Below are 20,000 nucleotides of genomic sequence, written 5' to 3' on the forward strand. Positions count from 1 at the left end.
TGAAGATGGTCAGGACGAGGATTTGAAGGAGGTGGACGAAACTGAAGAAGATGAATTTGTTCAAGTCTCGATCCAGTCCAAGCATATTTGCTTTGTCACTGATGCTTCTTTAAGCTCTTGGAGCGATCCTGCAAAACACTGGGAGAACACCAATTGCCTTGGGTAGGTGAAAAATATATTCATGCGAGTCCTGTGATTCGCGCGTAAAGTTTAATCTTAAAGAATTTTGTAATCAGTGTGTGCCTTCTGTGTATGTACAGATGCGATTTTAAGGTGATATTCTTGCGGCTTTCCTTGAATTACTCGTTTGATTATTACTCTTTTTAGGTTCTTTAATAACTCATATCTTACCATTTTGTGTGAGCGTGCGGAACGTTTCCGTGTTTCATGAATTAATCTGCATGGTCTATGAATCTGGCGCAACAATTTATCCTTGCGAAAAAGTTTCTATTTATGTGACAGGTAAAGACTCCCTAACCTCCCTACAGCTCATTAACTATTGTTTGAGCAATGCATGGTACATGTTTACAGGCTTACTCGTGCTGGGTTCGTGACCATTGCATTGTCTAATAGAGAAGTGTTGCTTCAGTGCTTTTTATCCTTTGTTTTTACATAATTATCGCACAATCACTAATAAACTGAGATGCTGTAGAAGGCTAAAGCTACTGTAGGTTCATACTTATGACACTTGTAAGTGCAATACTTCTGTGAACTACTGCAATGCAAATGCAAGTGCAGGCACCATTGTAGTGTATTGAGATATTTTCATTTTATTTCACTTGCAATTGTGCTTGGGTTTGTATGTGAACCAAGCAATGCAAACACAGAATACCAGATCCATGCTACCAAGATGGCATCAGCTAGCTTCACTTGCTATTTAGAAAAAAAAAAAAGGACTCCCAGCGCACCTCTGTCGCTTACCTTAAAGTTCCTTGCATTTGAATTATACTTGTGAATGTCACTTGCGTTTGGATTTGCATTCCATGTATGATAATGAATAAGCGATGTGTCAAAGTCTCTCACCTGCACAATATTCCCTAGGTGAGTTCTGTGGCAAAGTGAATCCTTTTAGGACATTATTCTAGCTTTGACAAGTAATTTGCTAAAATTGATTGCAAAAGCATTTTCATAGTCCTCTTATAACACATCGACAGGTACTGAAACTTTGTCTTAGGAACGTTCCATAGTGTGACACAAATAATCTGCATTTAATTTATTGCTTGCAAAAGCATTCACAAAAGTTTACGTTAACCACAAAGAACATTTTTGGTGCAAAATACACTGTATCACAGTATATGTATTGGCTATAATTATGTTCTTTATCCCTTAGCTTTTTTAATAATTATGTTCCAAGTGTTGAATGCCTATCAGTCAGATCAAAATTTGCAGTTAGAACCTTCATTTTATTCTTTGTTCAATATTTTTCTCAATTTATGCAAGGAACAAAATAAAGTATTAGGTGCTATCCTTAATAAAAAAAGTTAGTTAACCTTCATCATCATTTTCCACACAAACTGAAATCACAGTCATAAGCTTAAACAAACCAAAACTAATAAGACCTGCAGGGTTCTCATTATAATTTGTGACAGTTGTTTCTAGGGGCTATTTTCAGCTGTAACACTGCAGTTGATTGACAAACTGATCTACTTGAGAACCCTGGACCTGGGTATGGGGTACGGCAACTGTACCACATTTTTTGTTAAAAATGAAAATTTTTTTGTTGAAAGCTTCTTAAGTGTGGGTCGGTAACTGACTGAAAAATTTAATTTTTCATTTTTGTGTCTTTTTTATTCATAAATATTAGCACCATTAATATTTATAAATAACCAGTCCGTTGAACCTGGCAGGAATCATCCAAAGTAAAGGCAGAGTACCAGGGATTTCGCTAAAATTTTGCAAAGACTAATTTGCACGTAACAGGTGGGTACTTAATTTGGGCCAAAGGCCCAGTTGGACAAGCCTGTTGCGTGTCCCTTCTAGGGGGGTCTGGGGGCATGCCCAGCTGGAAAATTTTGAAATCTACTCTCGGAAATGCCTTTTCCTTGATTTTAGGATTTTACATTTAGGTTATGTTTTCAGACAATTTCTTATAATAAATTGCTTTTTAATTACATGAAAAAAATTAATGTCACTTCGTTTGAACAGGTGCTCTCAGTATCTTGTTTCTGATTCTGTCGTAGTAATAGTGCTTTCGTCTAATGTTCACAGTCTTGGTCTGCCAGAGTTTGATGAAGTAGCTGTGGCAGATGAAGAATTTTTTTGAACAATTTCCTTGTACCAAGCACTTCAGAATCACTTTTCCTCTTTTCCCCTGACATTTCAGCTTATACCTAAATGTATGTATGTTGCCTGACACACTTGAAATACAAACTACTGTATTTACTTGTGTATAAGTCGACCTTTTATGGCCTCAAAAGAACCTCCAAAAATCGCCCTCGACTTTTACACTGGTCAAAGATTTAGAGCTACCGGTAAGTTCCAGCTGAATAATTTATTCAAAATTAATATAATCATGTTGTCTTGAGGATAATGAACGCAGTGGACAAAAGACTTCAAAATGAATGTAAGCAATTCCAGTTAAAATGAAAAGGATTTGTCCAACTCTAAATGTTGAAGATACTCACAAGCACAAATTTAATATGAAATAGACACTGGAAATTTTCATTTTCCAAAGGCAGAAAGCTCTGAAAGGCATTTCTGGTTCTTCAAATTAAACACGATCGTTCAATGGCTTAGTAACCTGGCGCAATACCTCATGTTTGCGTGGAAGCATCGTCACTTGTGTTGCCTGAAAATGCTGGTTGGTAACGATTGTCTTTTATTCTTTATACAAAGCTGGCTGATTTAAATGCTTTTGCAAACTTCATATTGTTTGGTTCATGAGTTTTGTTTTGTTTGTCATGTGAGAAATTATAAGTCAAGGACCAATTAAACCTTGCACATTTCGCATCGTTTTTGAAGTTATTTTCAAAGATTGACTCCTGCATCTTCTGTGATGTTGTGCTTATCCGGTCCTCTAAAGCCCTTTATCCTTGAACAATGAAACAGGTTAGTTTGAGGTTTACATGTTCGATTTTCTGAGAACTTTTTTGAAACTCAAGGACAAAATGCCCGCATACAAATGTATACAACAACTGCTGAACCACAAAACTATTAAAGGCTTGAGGCCCTGATTTTTTTGTGTAAATTGAAGAATACAAGATTAGTAACCCCATGAACATTTAACAAAGAAATTAAGCAATTGCTTTTTTGGCAATCAAAAATGGGGGGTCGACTTATACACGGGTAAATCCAGTAGGTTTACATAAATTTACACATTTCACACACACAAAGTTGTAGAAGTACCACTGGCCAATGAGCTTTTTACCAAACACATGCGAATCATTCTTCAAAATGGAGTGTTTAAAATCTTGGATGAACAAAAAAAAATTCCTAAAAAGTTCTAGAAATTTCTAAAACAAAGTAAAGTTTGTGAGAATACAACCAGTTACTGTAATGATGGAAATGTAGTTTATTTATTAAAAAATATATATGATCACAGCCTATAAAATAAATATTGTAGCAAGTACATGTAGTACTACATGTACATATTTATAGGAATCGACAAATTAGCAATAGTCAAATTTACCAATAATAAGAAAAGGTCTGTTACACAAACAGAAGATGGAAAGTTTTGCTTTTACATATCTCTCGCTAAATGTGATATTTCAGTTTACTAGATTTGGAGGTATAATTAATAGAATACGGGCAAAGCAAAAGGGAAACAAATTAGCAGACGTCACACAAGATGTTCGTGTGATCTTTATTAATTGTTTTCGGGTGTTTGCTCATTTAGACTGTTTTCTGAATCAAGCTTTAGTTTGGGACATTTCTACAGCGATTCTCAGTCTAGTACAGTTTGAGTGTGTAGTACATGTGCTTTTCCACAAATAAAGAAATAGATTACTAAATCCCAAAAACTCAAATTACTTGATCGCCTGGAATTTATTTGGAATCGCCGGTGACTTTTTTGTGACTCCCGACTTCTATCTACATGCAAATCCCCAAGTACACTTCATTTGTGCAGTACCTGTATAGCCAGCCCCGTTTTACTGTGCCCTGAGAAAAAAGATGTATGTTTGTATGTTAATTGATCAGCTTCCTTTTCAACCTGTTAAGAGTCTTTTCCCTTATTTTCCTCTCAGGCTAACGCAATTTATATGTATCAGGATTAGTTATAACTTTTACACAATTATTTCTATTATTTATTATTAATTACTTGTTTATTTATTCAATGTGTGTGTGTGTGTGAGAGCTTATTTATCATACAGTGTCAGTTTTTAAAGTAGCCCGCCTAGAATAGCTCTGCTAACTGTGGGCTACAAAGGCGTTTTTCACTATTGTTAAAATAAAGTCTCTGTTGTTGTTGTTGTTGTTATACGTGATCTATTTTTTAAACTCAATTTTTTCTTCAAATCATGACTTTCCTGAGCATGAATTAACAAGTTGATGTCAGTTTTTTATGCATCTGTCCTCTTATTGATGATAAATTGCGCCATAACATCGTCATAACAAAACCTCAAAATGGTCAACCCATTCACCCCTAAACTGGCCTAAACCTGCCATACTTAGTATTTTACTTTGTCTAATGACAGACAATTGTACTTGTTAATGGGGAACCCTCAAGGAGTCTATGGATTAATTGCTGGGTTAAGATGAGCGGAAAAGATGCATTAAATAGCTGTAAACATGAATTTTATTCAAATTGATGCGAACATTGTCAATAGCTTTTCTCACTTGTGATTGGCTGCTAAAAACAGACAATAAAGTTTCATTGGTAAAAAAGTGGACAGTTTGACAGTTACACAGATTGAAATGTTATCTGTCTGTACTTATGTTGATTATAAAAATTAGCCAATGAGTGCACGAGAATTTAGACAATTATTGTGAAATGTATTATACACTGTACCTGTGATAGTTTAAGTGTTTTCACGTCATGGTAATCACTCAAACATTTTTTTTCCTTTTGCAGGAAATTTAGGGAGAACATTAGAAGAATTGTGGAGCATTTCTGTTTCAGGTGAAGCAAAATGTTGTATAAAATAGAATGTTGAAGATCACTGCCATAATTCTAACCAAAAATGTGGTGTTAGAAAATAGGAAGCTATGTTTTTATCACAAGAGAATTTCCACTAAAGGTACTGAGTTTGAAAACTTTTTCCTTGGAACATTCTTTGGCTATTAGAGACTTACCAAAAACACATCTTGGAGGAAATGAATAATTTTGTCTTAGCTTTTTCTTTAAATTTGGTTTGGTCTTAATTTGTCGTCATTTTTTTATGTTTACAAGTGGGCTTTTATTGAATAAAACAACCAACAGATGAAGGGAACATCAATGCTGTTTATTTCTTTGTTCCAGAGTATTTAGTCTGCTGCTGGTGCTGGCTGATGTTATCATTGTTATTATTGACTTGGCCACTGAATCACATTCAGAGAAGGTAATTATAATAAAATGCCTGTGAGAATTAATTGTTTAACCATAAATAAGTGAAATTTAAAGGTGGTTAACCCTTTGATATCTAAACCGGCCTAAACCTGCCAGACTTAGTATTTTACTCTGTCTAACGCCAGATGATTTCACTCGTCAATGGGGAACCCCTGGGAATCAATGGGTTCAATACAATTTAGTTAAGAATGAGGAGTTAGCATTATAGCCGTGGGCGTTGTTGTTTAGCGTAGTGTTGTTTTCAGCCTGTGGGCGTTGTTGTATAACGTTGCATTGCGTCTTAGCGTTGGTTTTTTTAGCATTGTGTTGTTTTTCCAAGCCTTTTCAGCCCTATTACACCCCTATCTGCAGTGCGTGCAGTCAGCGGCTCTGGTTGCTAAGGTCGGTCCTTTAGCAACGGACAGCAGTCTACTAAACACACATGCAGCTCGGTGGTATTTTACTGAGTGGTTAACGGAGCGTTTAGTTGCTGGTTTGTTTGGGATTACGTTCCCCCTCCCTCCCTCCCCACCCTCCCTCCCCTCCCATTCTATATCTTGGTACTGTAGTTGGGGCTTGTTATAGTCTGGGCATGTTTGCAGTCATCTCGGCTCATTTTATTTGCCAGTTTTTTCGTTTCTTAATTTCAATGGTTTTCATTATTATTATTATTATTATTATTATTATTATTATTATTATTATTATACTTTAGTCTATTTTGATTGGGTTCCACTGAATGTCTTTCAGTGTGACTGGTGCCCATGTTGTTGTCTTATTGTAATTATTTTGTTTTTCCCTCATTGGGGTGGGGAGGGAGGGGGGTTCATGGCTGGGTTGTGGATACTGCTGGCCATGGGGGTGGTTCCCTCTCACAGGGGTTGGGTTCCTGGCCAACCGTAGGGTTGTTTTGGGCACCTGACCTCCACTTGCGACAAATGTTGTTAATTTACAGCTTTTTTTTGCAAATTGTTTCTTTACTTGCAAGGGGAACTTTACATGAAAATGTTCACAATATGGGTTGATAAGGTAACTTGAGGCCTGCTCCTCTGAGGAAATAATTATTGGAAAGGTGGCCCTCTCAGAATGTCAGAAGTCTTCTTTTATGAATATAGGTCAACTGGCCTATCCAATGTTTGTGTTCGATCGAGTATGTTTCTCACATACATACATGTAGGCAGCAGATTTGAGTGAAATAGCTGCATGGTGAGTTTCACTGACCATAGACTGTTATTGAAGGGCACTGTGCAACCAATATTATGTTTAAAAGTGATATTCTTGTATAATAGCCTAGGACTGCTAGAAGCGTCAGTTCCATGCAAAAAGTCAATTCAGATTTCTGGTCAAACCAGTTTTGGCCTGCCAGGCTGAATTCTCACTTGACACATGCACTGAAGTGTATTACAAATTGTATAAATGCCCTGTTCATAAGTTTGGAGCAGTTTAAACAATATTGTATTGATTTTCGGTTGCATGAAGTTTGGTTAATTTTAGGAGAATTTGTTTTCTGAATAGCATGATTTTATTGTTGAATGTGTTTTAAAACAGGATCTCGAAAACAAAGAGATCATTGCCTAAAGTGTAGTATGCAACACTTCGAAATGCAAAAATATTCCCTTACCATGTTTCATCACTACTGGTAATTCCTCTGTTCCTGTTGGCAAGCTCAACTTGTTCTCACAAATTTCAAATGAGTTAATTTCCTTAATCATTGTTAAAAGAGCTTGAGAGCTCTCTCATATGCCAAATCAATAAGCAAATTTAACTTTGGTTAAAATAGTTCTTTTTGCATTGTCAAAGCTGTTATTCTGAATATGGAGGCATTTATGAAGGCAGCACATAGTACATGGACCATAATTATCGTAAGCTTTCTTTTGAAGTGGCTTGGCAGAATACCTCTCAGGGCAAAGTCATGTAACACTTTGTTGCATCATTTGTTGAAAACAGGCTTTTTGATTTATCCAGTCCGAAACTCTCTCAAATGTTATGTTCAATTTTTGAACTAATTTCCCACAAGGAACTGATGCTCCAGGTTCGTGCCATGAGAGGTTTTTTTCAGTCCTGGGTCTTTGCCTTGGAAAAAGTTTTTCTCTGGCACCCTCGGTACTTACTTCAATCTATAGGGGACATAATATTTACATTGCAGTCATGAATTCTTGCACATACTGTAGTTCTGAATTCTTTATTTTACAATTTTCTTTGCAGACTCTGGAGATAATTTCAATAATAATAGTAACTTACTTTTTACTTGAGGTGCTTCTTCGGATATTTGCTTTAGGGTGAGTAAATATACATGTATCATTAACGACAGAATGCCTAGTTTTACTTTGATTTGAATTTGCAGTCTCTACAAGTATACAGAATGCACTGGAGTGTGCTTTTGCACTGGCTAAGTAAGCTTGACATTTAAAAAAAAAGGTGAAAATAATGGATGCATTTTTTGGGGCCATCTTGGCAAGAAAAGGAATTTTTGCCTACTTGAAATTTTTCTCCGTCTACTTAAAATTTTCGAGAGAACCCTGGAACAGCATGCTATTTTTCCCATAACCGCGCCAACTTCCTACCATACTGTTCAATTTGATTGCTTGATTTCTGACCAATTACGATACTCTTTTAAGATACATCAATTTGATTACTCTGTTTTACATTTTTCAATTGAGAACAGCTCAATCCACCTCTTGTTTTATTTTCCTTTTTGACATCTCGAAAATAAAAAGAAAGTAATTTAAGAGTTTTGAAAAAGGCCATGAATCTCTAACCGGGAGACTGGGAAATTTGATGAAAAACTTGGAGACTCCCGGAAAAACCGGGAGAATTGGCAGGTATATACCGTAAACGTCCATGTATAAGCCACACTTTTTTTTCACAAAATTGAAGCCATAAATCAAGGGTGCGGCTTATCCATGGATACATCTGTGTTTGGAGTTTTAAAGTAAAGAAACATAAAAGAAACTGAGAGCATGTTGCTGTTGTTCATTGACTTTTTAATGAGTGGTGGCTCCTAAAGGAGCAGTTTGTGTCTTCGAGTGTTTATCAGCGAATCTTGCTCTCCAAGAGTTCTTTCAAGCGATTAATTTTCGCTTTACTCGAACAAGTAAACACCAACCTACAAGGAATCTCCATTCCTCCGCTCAGCTGTTTGCAGTGACGCCTTCGCCCAGTCACTTCCATGCATATCTTTCCGCCACATGCGATAAAATACCACAAAATTCGTGAGTACTCGCGAGGTAAATGACCTTCTGTTTCGTTGTCCTTGACCACCTTCTCGGCAAATTTGTCGACTGCATTATCAAGCTCCTGTTCCGCATGAATTTTTTCGCCTATTGCGGGTTTCCAAACATCTTTTTTGACGTGGTCATGATACCCAGGCCCTGGCCCAGACTCCTCCCCACATTTAAAGCTTGGCTACTAAGCACTCGTTCGTTTTGTTTCAATCGCAGGAATTTCAACTTTATGGTGAAACCTTGATTGTTTGTCCTTGTTGGTTTATAGCAATAGAAAGTTACTGGAACTTCAAACTTTATTGCATTACATTTTTTTCCAAAATCTGCGCTTCTAAATTCGGGGTGCGGCTTATCTACGGATGCGGCTTATACATGGACGTTTACGGTATGAACATGATGCAAATACAGTGTTAATTGAAAATGGGTGTCAGAAATAAAAATATTGAGTACACTGTACATCTTGGAAAGAGTGGAGTTTTCAATGCTTAGTGAGCTCACAAGTTCTACCAGGTATTTACATATTGTTTTCATTAATTTTTGAGGGGGTCCATAATGGGGTCCAAATGGGAGTCCAGAAGGGGTTCCAGATTGGGGGTCCATGTTTTGTACCATCCAGTAAGGCCTGAGGAGTCAATGGGTTGGCTAGTCAGTCAATGTTCCCTTCATTAAAACATGACCTTTCAGGTACAGTACATGCCACTTTATGCTGGGCTGGGCTGTCTTTTCTTGTCTTTGTATTCCTTAGAAAAACGTCCAAAGGTCAATAATTATTTATCCTGCATTTCTTAAAGTCCTGGTAAAATCAACTGTAGATATTTCCTATTTTTTCTATATTGACTGGTCACCTGATATTAACATTGCTGAATTGTTTTTTGTTGTTGTTGTGGCAGATTGTTGTTCTTTCACAGATGGCTGGAAATCTTAGATTTGATTGTGATTCTTGTATCATTCACTCTTACCATTGTCTTCTCTCTTCTAACATTACAGTCACATGGCTATGCAAAGTAAGGGAAGACATAGTTTTCAGTCTATTGTCACAGTTTTTCTGGAATTTTTTTCATTGATTTGCTAGTTTTTTTCATCAAGAACATGCTTGAGTCTAATTTTGCCTCTTTACAGACTTATTGTAGCAGCTCGTCTGGTTCGTATTTTGCTCTTTATAAGAATCATAACTGAAAAAGATCAGCTGGAAAGAGCAACAAGAAGAATGGTGAGAATGCATGAGTCCCTTCACCCTGCTAGCAGAGCCTTTCTTTTGCTTGCTCGATTTTGGCGTTCTTGAGAAAGGCTCTGCATGAATCGAGTAAGATCTTTATTGAATATGCGCTGCATGTTGCCAGGATACAGTCTCGAACCCAAGCCTTATATACCAGATCCCGCGGCCATCTTGGTTTTTCATGTCAGCGGGCTCAATTATAACCATCGGTTTTGTCGCTTAACGGACGCTCGCACTGGAGAAACCAGTTTGACGAGAGAAAACAAGATTGACTAGTCCAGAAGTTCGGGCTGCGGCGGCTTCAAAGAGTTGACACGATTCAGGCAGAGCCTCCTTTTCTCCTCCTCAGTAAAGAAAATGACAAAAGGAGGCTCTGCTCGCAGGGTGGAGTCCCTTATCAGTTTAATTCTCTCTGTTATGACTGCCAGTAATGTCCTCTTGAACTGTTCATTCAACCTTCATTATAATTTTTTGTTCCATTAAATCTGGTGTTTTTAAACCAAAATAGTACGTTTAAACCAGATATAAAGCATAAACCAAGGTGTATCTGGGGAGTGAACGGTAGTAAGTTTTAAAAGGGGAGGAAGTGAGAGGTGAGATGAAATCAGGGCTCTTCCATTTCAGCACTCGCTCTGCCTCACTCTTTTCCCCTCCTCCCCCCCCCCTTCCTTGTAGCGCTTGCTACACAGGCTAAGGAGAAGGGGGAGAAAATTTGAAAAGCTTTTAAGTGACAAAAGAGGTCCCAGTAAAGCAGGCTGTGTCTGCAAACAATAATAATTTTGAACCTAGAGCTACGACGTGTAATGGTGAATGCACCTGAGACTGGCCTCTATGAGCAGACTTGTCTTCTTGGTCACCACCAATGGCCAGCAACTGAACCAGTTGGTTCGGAAGGTAGAGCATCCGTCTACCATTATGGGAGGTCTTGGAAGTAGAAGCACAAGGTGATAATACCTAACGTAGGGGAGGTTCACCTTGCACCTCTGTTCAAAACTAGCCAAATTAAATTGAATCAAATTGTATCAACAGTGTTTGCACTACTCCTGGAACTCCTGGAACACTCCTAGTTTTCTGAAAATTTCTCCCAGGACCCTGGAAAACTCTTTAAATTTATGTATTAAAGTACCAACTAATTCAAAGGTATTTTTTGCCCGGTTTATGATTATGCAGCCAGGAAATGTAGATCTTAACAAGTGTCATTGAAATCCAAAAAAGTAAATTGAAGGTAACCACGCATTTTCCGAATATAATTCATAAAAAAACATTTGTAAAAAGCTTTAAAATGCAAAGCAATGTATGATGTTCTTTCTCAAATTGAAGCTTAATATTCTTATCTCTCAAGAATGCATGGTTGCTCCCAGTTTTCTTTTTGGATACCAAGAGTACTTACTAAGATCTACTTTCTTCGGATACATGTAGTTTTAAACAGCGCAAAAATATCCCTGTATTAATTAGTAAGCATCGCCGATAGGAAACCCGAGTATCTCAAGATGCGCAGAACATATGCGCAATAACAGTAGTAGGCACTGTCCTTAATATTAGTTGCAGTGTTAAAAAGAATGCAGTTTGTACACCAAGAAGCTGAGGAACTCAAGTTTGTTGATGACAAATTAAAAGAAGAAACGAACGAGAAAACTTTGAAAAAGTCTCTTCGTACACTTTGATTTAGCAAGTACATGTGACTAGTTAGTCTTGTTCTAAAGGAATGTTGATGTGAAATTTCCAAGTTTGTACCCTGGAAAACTCCTTTAATTTTATAATTTCCTGGTAGTACGCACCCGGTCTCAATTTATATGTGCTGCACATACTGTTACTGTAACATACTTATTGGTGAAAATCCAAGTGTCTATATTAAGGTTTCAATGATGTGCATTCACACCCACACCAAAATTAATTTACCCTTTCAGGTGTCACAAAACAAAAGAAGATACAGAAATGATGGCTTTGACTTAGATCTCACATACATTACAGGTACTACTACATTTTTGCTTAACCCTCCGGATGTGAAGAGAATGATGTCAATTGTCTTTTTTGCTGACAGTAAACAAAATTTTCTTTTGTTCTTGTTTCATTTCGTGAACAGAGAGAGTAATCGCCATGTCATTTCCATCATCTGGGAAACACAAGTTGTATCGTAATCCAATATCAGTAAGTTAAATGTTTATGTAAAAACATTGAATTAAGTACCTTAGTTAATATAAATTAATTGTATGCATCAGTTTCATAAACCAACTCAAATTGGGGCCAAACATACATATATTTTTGTCTTCTTCAAATCTTGCCCTAATCTTTAAGCTAACCTTGGGCAAACGTCAAATACTTTTGTCTTACAAAACTGTTTTTCGCTCAATCCGAGGTGATCAATCTGCGTTGATCTGGTCCAACTTTTGTACCTGCCCTATTTTTCTTCTTGTTAGACCTTTCACAAGCTTAGAGTGTATTCATTTGTTATTTTTGCACCCGCATTAGTGCTTAGGTTGTCAAGGGCTGGATCAGGCAATTTTTCCCTTGGGATGTCATCTTTCATGAGCGAAATGTGTACATTGTAAGGGCATCTGTCCACCCAAAGAGTTCCATAATAATAATAATAATAATAATAATAATAATAATAATAATTGTCGCTGCTAATGGCCGTCGCAAAGTACCGCCACGATGCAGTTCAACGAGGTCGGACTGAAGGAGCTGTGCTGCTCGGCCCCTGAACACGACCCATGTACAGTGTATGACATCGGAGCACAGCACCACAGCCTGATGGAATAGACCGGGAGTCGATTTTGAGGAGGGAGGAAAACCGGAGCAGGGTTTTCTTTAAGGTTTTAAGTAGCGGGAGTTTTTTGCAAAGTAGGCGGTTGTGGGTCCAGAGAACCCACACGATGGGCTTTAGCCCATCGCTTCTAGGGGGGTCTGGGGGCATGCTCCCCCGGAAAATTTTTGAAAACTGAATGCCAGAAAATGCATTTCCTGGCATTTTGGGCCATGAAACTCAGACATTAGGGGGATAAATCAAGCTGCAATTATACTATGAAAACCATGTTACTCAAAGAAAGACGAAGTGATATTTCAATAATACAACCCTATAAACAAAAAGTTGAGTGATATTTTTTGTATCTTTTTGGTGGTTTTGCTGGAGCTAACGAGCCTGGCAAATATTGCCACTTGACAACTTGTAAACATGGCACATACTTTGAAGGACTAGACCAGCAAAGGCTTCTGATTGGTTGTTAAATAAAGAAGCTGATTGGAGGATACTAATTGGCCAATGGCGTAAAGGATGTTTCGATCCTGTTTAGGTGTGAAGATGACACACATTCGTTCCATTGTGTAATTAGCGGGAAAATATGCTTGCGGAACTTGGTTGTAGTAATTTCGAAAATTGAAAATCACTCGAGCGGTTTAAGAGTGATGTAGTATTTTCCGAAGAGTTTAGGAGTTCTGTATAGCAGTGAGAGTTGATCAAGAGTGACGTTGGATAAAGATCCGTTGTCATGTTGAAGCGTAGAGATGCCCTCGAGAGGACAAGCACTTACGCGGGCAAGTAGGATTTAACTCCGAGGAGCGTTACGTTCCAGTGTTTAAATAAAGTCTAGGAGTCCTCAGCTTCTACGTTCGCTATAAATGATCAACTGAAAGGTTCGAAGTGAAAACGAAGGAGCGGTTTTGTGAATGATCAGGGGCTAGTTTTGTTCCTCAGTTGAGTTGTGGTAAGAGATGCGTGAACGCAGGCTGAGCGTGTTGCTAGCAGAACATCATATGTAAATTTCCTTCTGGATTGAGAACAAACCTTTTGAAAGTGTTTCTTTGTTTACAAGTTTTTTTATGATTGCGGCGTGATTAAATGAAGTTTTGCGCGGACTAAAACGTCCTTGAGTGATTTTTCCTTCCGGTAAGGTACAATCGGTGGCTGTTTAAAGATATCAAAATCCATATGGCGGACAACAAATCATATTGTTCCTACTTTCCTGCCACCGCAGCAAGATTTTTTCAAAACGAAAGTCTCAAGCATAACGTTTTTAAACTGCCCTTGAGTCAGAAGTCTTTTATGTGTTTTCAGAAAAGATAGGCACTGCAAATTTTTATTTGTATTGAGCCCAAGTAGTTTAGACCTCATAAACATCATCTCCTCTACATATCTTGACTCTTCAAACAATGAAAGTAGCCGCCGAAACCTGACAAAGAAGCCGGCGAACTTCGCCGGCTGCCGGCTCTCATATACAACCCTGCCGGAGTACCCGGAGAAAAACCCTCGGAGTAAGATTGAGATCGACTGAAACTCAGCCCACCCAAGCCAGAGTTGAACCGGGGTCACAGAGGTGGGAGGCATGGTTGATGACCACTAACTCCCCCTAACTCCTCCACTAACTCACCCTGACTCCCCTTCTAGGCCCCAGTCCTTGTACAAAGAATCTGCGCTTTGTGTCCCATTCTTTTCCAAGAAGAGCTATGTCAATAATGCAGAGTAATCATCATCTTGACTATCATACAGTGTACATATAAATTTATTTTAACTCAAAATGAAGAGAACCTATCTTAAGGGTATAATGTTGTGGTTCGACTTTTTTCCTGATTCCAAATTGTTTAAACCAGTTTAATTTTGATTTTTCTTTGTTCAGATTATGATAATGAATATCAGACAAAGAAAAATCTAAATTGGACTGGTGTGAAAACATTTAAACCAGGTAAAAAAGATTGAACTGCAATATATGCGACTGTATGTAAGTGGTAATGTCTTAAAGAAAAACAATGAAATAAAGAAAATAAAAGTGGTAAAATAATGAAAAATTGAAAAAAAGCAATGAAAGAAATGAAATTATAACCAACTATTAATATCAAGTCATTGCTCCGAACCATTATTTTTTCTTTCAATTATTATTTTGTTTACAGGAAGTTGTGCGCTTCTTGGATACCAAACATGAAAATCATTACAAAATTTACAATTTATGCAGTAAGTAATGTCCTGAAGGTCATTTGACTTGAAATTGCAGGTACCGGAATGCATTGTATTTTCGGCAAGTCTAAAGTGCAGACTGGATTCTGCAGACTTGAAATCTGCAGGCCAGTCCATTTTGTTGGCAGCAAATCTTTACTCGTCACCAGTCCCTCCTGGCCACTTAAAAAAAACACGATTGCTGTCATTGTTTTGGGGGGCAGGGGCAGGGCCAAAACACAGGTCACAGGTCATTGTTTCACCAATACAGAAAGATTCCTAAAAATTCATGAAAGCTGGCCTTAGGCCTAATGCTAGCATTGGTAAATGGTGAGGGTTGTTTAATATATTGATATAACAATGACCTGTGACTATTGACCTGTGACATGAGTGTGTTTTGTACCTGCCCCACAAAACGTTGTCAACCATTGTGTTTTTTCAAATGACCAGGAGGGACTAGCGACGAGCAAAGATTTGCCACTGACAAAATGGACCAGCCTGCATAATTATTTAAATTAGTCTGCAAATTACTGGTCTGCAGAGTCCAGTCTGCCCATCGTATTTTTGGTCACTTTGGGAGTTGCTTTTCTTTCTGTCTTTTGTTTCTTTTGTTTTATGTAATTTCTGCTCCGATACCTGCAGAAGGATCCATTTTTCCAGAAAAGAGGCTGGGAGAGATCTGAGGGGGTGGCAACAACAATGACAATGGAAACGTAATAATTAATTTAATAAGAACCCTTCTTTTCAGACCTTGTTGCTGTCGCCTGCATCAAATTGACCAAGTCTGGGAGCATTCTCAACAGATTTTAAAGAAAAAAACTAATTCTTAGTAATTTTCACTATCTCTGTACATACATGTACTATCATGCATGGTTGTACAAGGTCAGGAATCAGTCAAATGCATGTACATGTGTCTTATTTTAATGTAAACTAATGATTTGGGTCTTGTGAAAAATCAGGGTGCACCAAAATCCAAGTATGGTACATAGAATTAAAAGAAACATTGAATTATACATTCTTAATAATAAGTACGGTATTGGTGTGGCCACAGAAATAGGGGCAAAAAATGCATTATAACAAAATGAACAGCCTGAATCAGTGTAAAATGTTCATGTGTACAAAACAACAAAAATCAAGGTACCTGTACCGTTATACATCGTTTTCACGTGACGTCATCATTTTCTAAAATCCAAAACTAAAGAGCCACGAAAGTTTTTATCCTCATCAGGCATAAGAGGCGGTAAATTTGAACCCATTTGCAATTTTAAAGCTCAATAGCATGCTTCGTTTGGAAACCAGAGCATTTTGAATTTCTAAGTTATAACGGTGCGTGACACGAGGCGACGATCGAGTTTATTGAGAAATACATATTTATCTCAAGGTTTTGAGCCTTTTTAGAATTTAAAGCATTAGGAAAAGTGCTTAGGTAAATAGCTGTCTGTTCAGTACAGATGATCACTCGCCTAGATAGCCAAAGTAAGTAACAGATGTTGACACTATTATCCGGCCGCCATATTGGTGCACCACAGATGTGCACCAACATGGCATTTTCATACTGGGCTCTGTAAATTTCTGCGAAACATTTCGACGAATATCTGAAGTTTGGGGAACGCACAGGCCTAAAACTTGGAGAAGTGTCTTCTTCATTTATCTTCTACAACATCACGAATTCTTGACTTTTCCCACTGGATGGTTTTCGATTTATTTTTTTATTGCGTGACAGTTAAAACGATCCATAGGCCTTGAATGAATTGTAAGTTTCAGAAGCCCTGTCAATTTTCAATTCAAAAATCTCTTGAAGATGTTACATTAGTCAGTTCAACCTCAAAATTAAGAAATGTCTAGTTGACTAGTATGATATCATGTAGGGAGGAGTTATTTCTTCCAATCTTTGTTTCCTCTGGCAAAGTTAACATAAACGTTCTTCAATGATCATTTCAATATAATTATATATATCTCCTTTCCCACTACTCTAATGAACAGAAGCTATTTCTTGCTTTGCAGAATAAAAAAATGTTGCTTCAAAGTACTAATGCATTTGAAAGTGCTTTCCTGTGATCTGTTTTCTCCAATCCAATGTTACATAGCTTTGTCCATTTAAAGAACATACCTTTTAAAGGGGCATGTGCAAAAATCAGAATGTATCAACTCAGATTGTTTACCTCAGATCAACGTTAAAAAAACGATAAGGCCTCAAGACCTAATCTTTAAGCTAATCTAGGTGAAATTGGGGCAAATGTCAAATGGTTTTGGTTTACATGACCATTTTTCACTCGATCCAGGGTGAGCAATCAGAGTTCATTGTGTTCAAATTTTGTACCTACCATATTTAAAGTTTGTTTTTTTCGTTAGGTGAGAGAAGTTACGATCCATCTGTGTTCCATAACAGAGTGGAGAGAATTCTTATAGATGACCACAATGTCCCTAGACTCAGGTTAGAAGCATACATAATTACATCACCGTGATACCTCAGGATTGGTAGGATACTGTGTGCAAATTTGAGTCAAGTGTATGATAATCATGCTATTCACTTACGTTTTTATCTTCTGTTTCAGTCAGTTGCTGTATTTTACTCATAATGTAAGGGAATGGCTTGATAGAGATCCAAAGAATGTTGTAGCTGTTCACTGTAAAGGAGGAAAGGGTAACTAAAAGTAATCTACATTGTATTTACTTTTGAGTCTCAGAATAATGAAAATCAGCTAACCATGCATTCTTAGAAGCAGGTACAAAAGTTGGACTGGATCAACTCAGATCGGAGTAAAAGAATGATAAGGCCTCAATAAATCACCCCAGCCCTAATCTTTATAAATTATACTAAACTTGGTGAACTCGGGGCAAACATCAAATAATTTTGGTTTACAAAACCATTTTTCGCTCTATCCAAGGTGAACTATCTGAGTAGATCTGTTCTGACTTTTGTACCTGCCACATTCTGAGGGCAATGTGTTCCCAGCATGGTGTTCATTATAAGGTGGAATTGAATAAAATACCGGTAATGTTGCAAAAGGTTTTATAAGAGCCAAAAATTATGTCCTAAAGCAACAACTGTCAGTGGTGGACCCTAGAAACATGTTTTGGTGTGTGGTCAGTATAAAAATCAGGGGCAGCCAACTGAGGTGTTCTGCAAATTATGTGTTCCGCAGGTGTGTATCTGGTGGCTGTAAAAAGAAACTGTCTCACTGAAGGGTAAATTGGATGCCTGTTGTCATGCCTCTTTTGGCATATGATGCACTTGAATGTTGTTATTATGCATTCTGGCCGGGAAATGTCTGCCTGGCCTTGCTGGGAAACAGAATTTCCGGTCTCTTTCTGCTTGGAGTGCAGAACAGATAAAAAATTTAATTTCCCAACAGGCAGAGAAATTGCTCCAAAAAGTATAACTTTTCGTTTATTTTATGGCCATGGGATATGTTTTGATGAATTTTGAAGGACTGGCTCGTTGGGTGCCCCTGAAAAATGGCATACCAAAGCCTCAATAGGATCATGCATACTGTGTTCAAATTTCTAGAGACTACTTTTAATAATCCAGCTTGCATAGTTTATGGCGAAATGTTTTACATACTTTTCTGCGTCTACATGCGTGCAATGCTGTTCAATTGAACAAAAAAAGTGCACTGTATACCATGAGTGAATTTCCATTTTTTAATCTCTGATCTCAAACAGCTATAATATGGACCTTTACGGTGATGAACAGTACGGCAGCACTAAAAGCCGGAATCCAGAATCCCAGAATCTGACAATTCAATTTCAATTATCCGCAATTCGGGAAAACTACAACAACTTACCCACCCTCCTATAATCCCCACACTCAAGTATTTATCTCTGACGAAATTTGTTTTGCTTGTTTGTTTCTTAATTTGTACGTGAATTTGAAATAATCATTTCCCTTGAATTTACTAGGAATCCTAACATTGTAAAAACAAGAATCTCTAGCTCTGGCGTAACTTCATGCTTGTAGATCTTTATTAAGATACATGTAATTATGCTATCAGTATATCTTTAAATGTATTGTGTGATGTTCTTGTGTACCTAAACAACTCTGTGACTTGACAAGAGATTACCCTTTTCCACAAAATAATTGCATGCACACAAATTGTTGTTTTCTATGTGGTTTGTTTTAGGTAGAACAGGGACTGCTGTTTGTGCATGGCTGATTGCAAGTGGCCAATTTGAAGAAGCACAGGTGCAGTTCTCAATAAGTTAGATGACAGCTTACTTGAGGGTTGACATGGTGGTGAAAGCAATTACGTAGTTTACCATTCTACCCTGGAAACAACCCCTGGGCTCCTGTGTGTGCATGTACCTGACTGTTTTCTCCTCTAAAAAAACAGTGTTTGATTTGATTTACTCCAATTTCCTTTGAGGTTTTGTTAGATAAACTGTATGGTTAATTCACTTTACCTTGTTAACTTAAAATTGTTATTCATAATTAATTGTTTTATATTGCTCATAATTTGATAATTACAAAATGCAACCCATCATCTACATGGCTATTCCTGAAACAGTAACAAGGAGCCATGGACAAAAACTGCTTAAGAGATGGATTCCTTGCGAAAAAAACAAAAGCATTTAAAATCGATTGCTGTCTTACTTTCATTTGCATGTAATTTGTGGCAGTTCTTTTCAAAAGTTGGACACTGTGCATTACTTTTGAAATAATTTCAAATAACACACTGTTATTCTGCTTCCATTTGATGAATTACTGTACTGAAATAAAAAAGTCACTTAACCCATTGACACCTCAAACGTCCTAGGGTGCTCCCAGTTGACAAGTAAATTTTTTTTAGTCTCACTCCCAGACGTCGGTGGGTTAATATGATGGCTATGCAGACAAGCCTTTTTCATAATTTTGTTATGATGTCAGCTGTCCAATGTATATGTACATTCATGCTAATTGAAAGGTCTGTAAAATAAATAATATTATAGGACGGGAACTGGGCATTGACATTAATTTTTGTTTTGTTAAAAGTTAAGTGATAGTGATTTAAAAGTGGTTTAAGTTTCAAGATGATAGATCAAAGTATAAGACTAGGCTTTTACATGTAATAAAAAAAAACTCTGTTCAGTTGAGTTTGGTTAAAGAAGAAAGCTGTTGTAAACTAGAGAAAAGGAAACTAAGGATTGAAGAATGAACGAATTAATCTAACTTGTGACTTATCCTGGTTACTTTCT

The 20,000-nt window shown here is 37.3% G+C and overlaps 1 protein-coding gene across 1 annotated transcript in view; it reads left to right on the forward strand.

Annotated features, from left to right (window-relative positions):
- LOC138016848 (phosphatidylinositol 3,4,5-trisphosphate 3-phosphatase TPTE2-like) overlaps positions 1–20,000 on the forward strand; it is a 23,346-nt gene that overhangs the window by 191 nt on the left and 3,155 nt on the right. Inside the window, exons 1-12 of the mRNA XM_068864024.1 lie at positions 1–162; positions 5,012–5,059; positions 5,399–5,477; positions 7,667–7,740; positions 9,576–9,689; positions 9,805–9,895; positions 11,809–11,872; positions 11,985–12,049; positions 14,783–14,843; positions 17,178–17,259; positions 17,381–17,469; positions 18,950–19,011. The exon at positions 1–162 is cut by the window's left edge and continues 191 nt beyond it. Coding sequence (XP_068720125.1) covers positions 1–162; positions 5,012–5,059; positions 5,399–5,477; positions 7,667–7,740; positions 9,576–9,689; positions 9,805–9,895; positions 11,809–11,872; positions 11,985–12,049; positions 14,783–14,843; positions 17,178–17,259; positions 17,381–17,469; positions 18,950–19,011 — 991 coding nt within the window. The remainder of the gene's footprint in view (positions 163–5,011; positions 5,060–5,398; positions 5,478–7,666; positions 7,741–9,575; positions 9,690–9,804; positions 9,896–11,808; positions 11,873–11,984; positions 12,050–14,782; positions 14,844–17,177; positions 17,260–17,380; positions 17,470–18,949; positions 19,012–20,000) is intronic.

This window comes from Montipora capricornis, chromosome 9, assembly GCF_036669925.1.
Source record: "Montipora capricornis isolate CH-2021 chromosome 9, ASM3666992v2, whole genome shotgun sequence".
In the NCBI taxonomy this organism is placed as follows: domain Eukaryota; kingdom Metazoa; phylum Cnidaria; class Anthozoa; order Scleractinia; family Acroporidae; genus Montipora; species Montipora capricornis.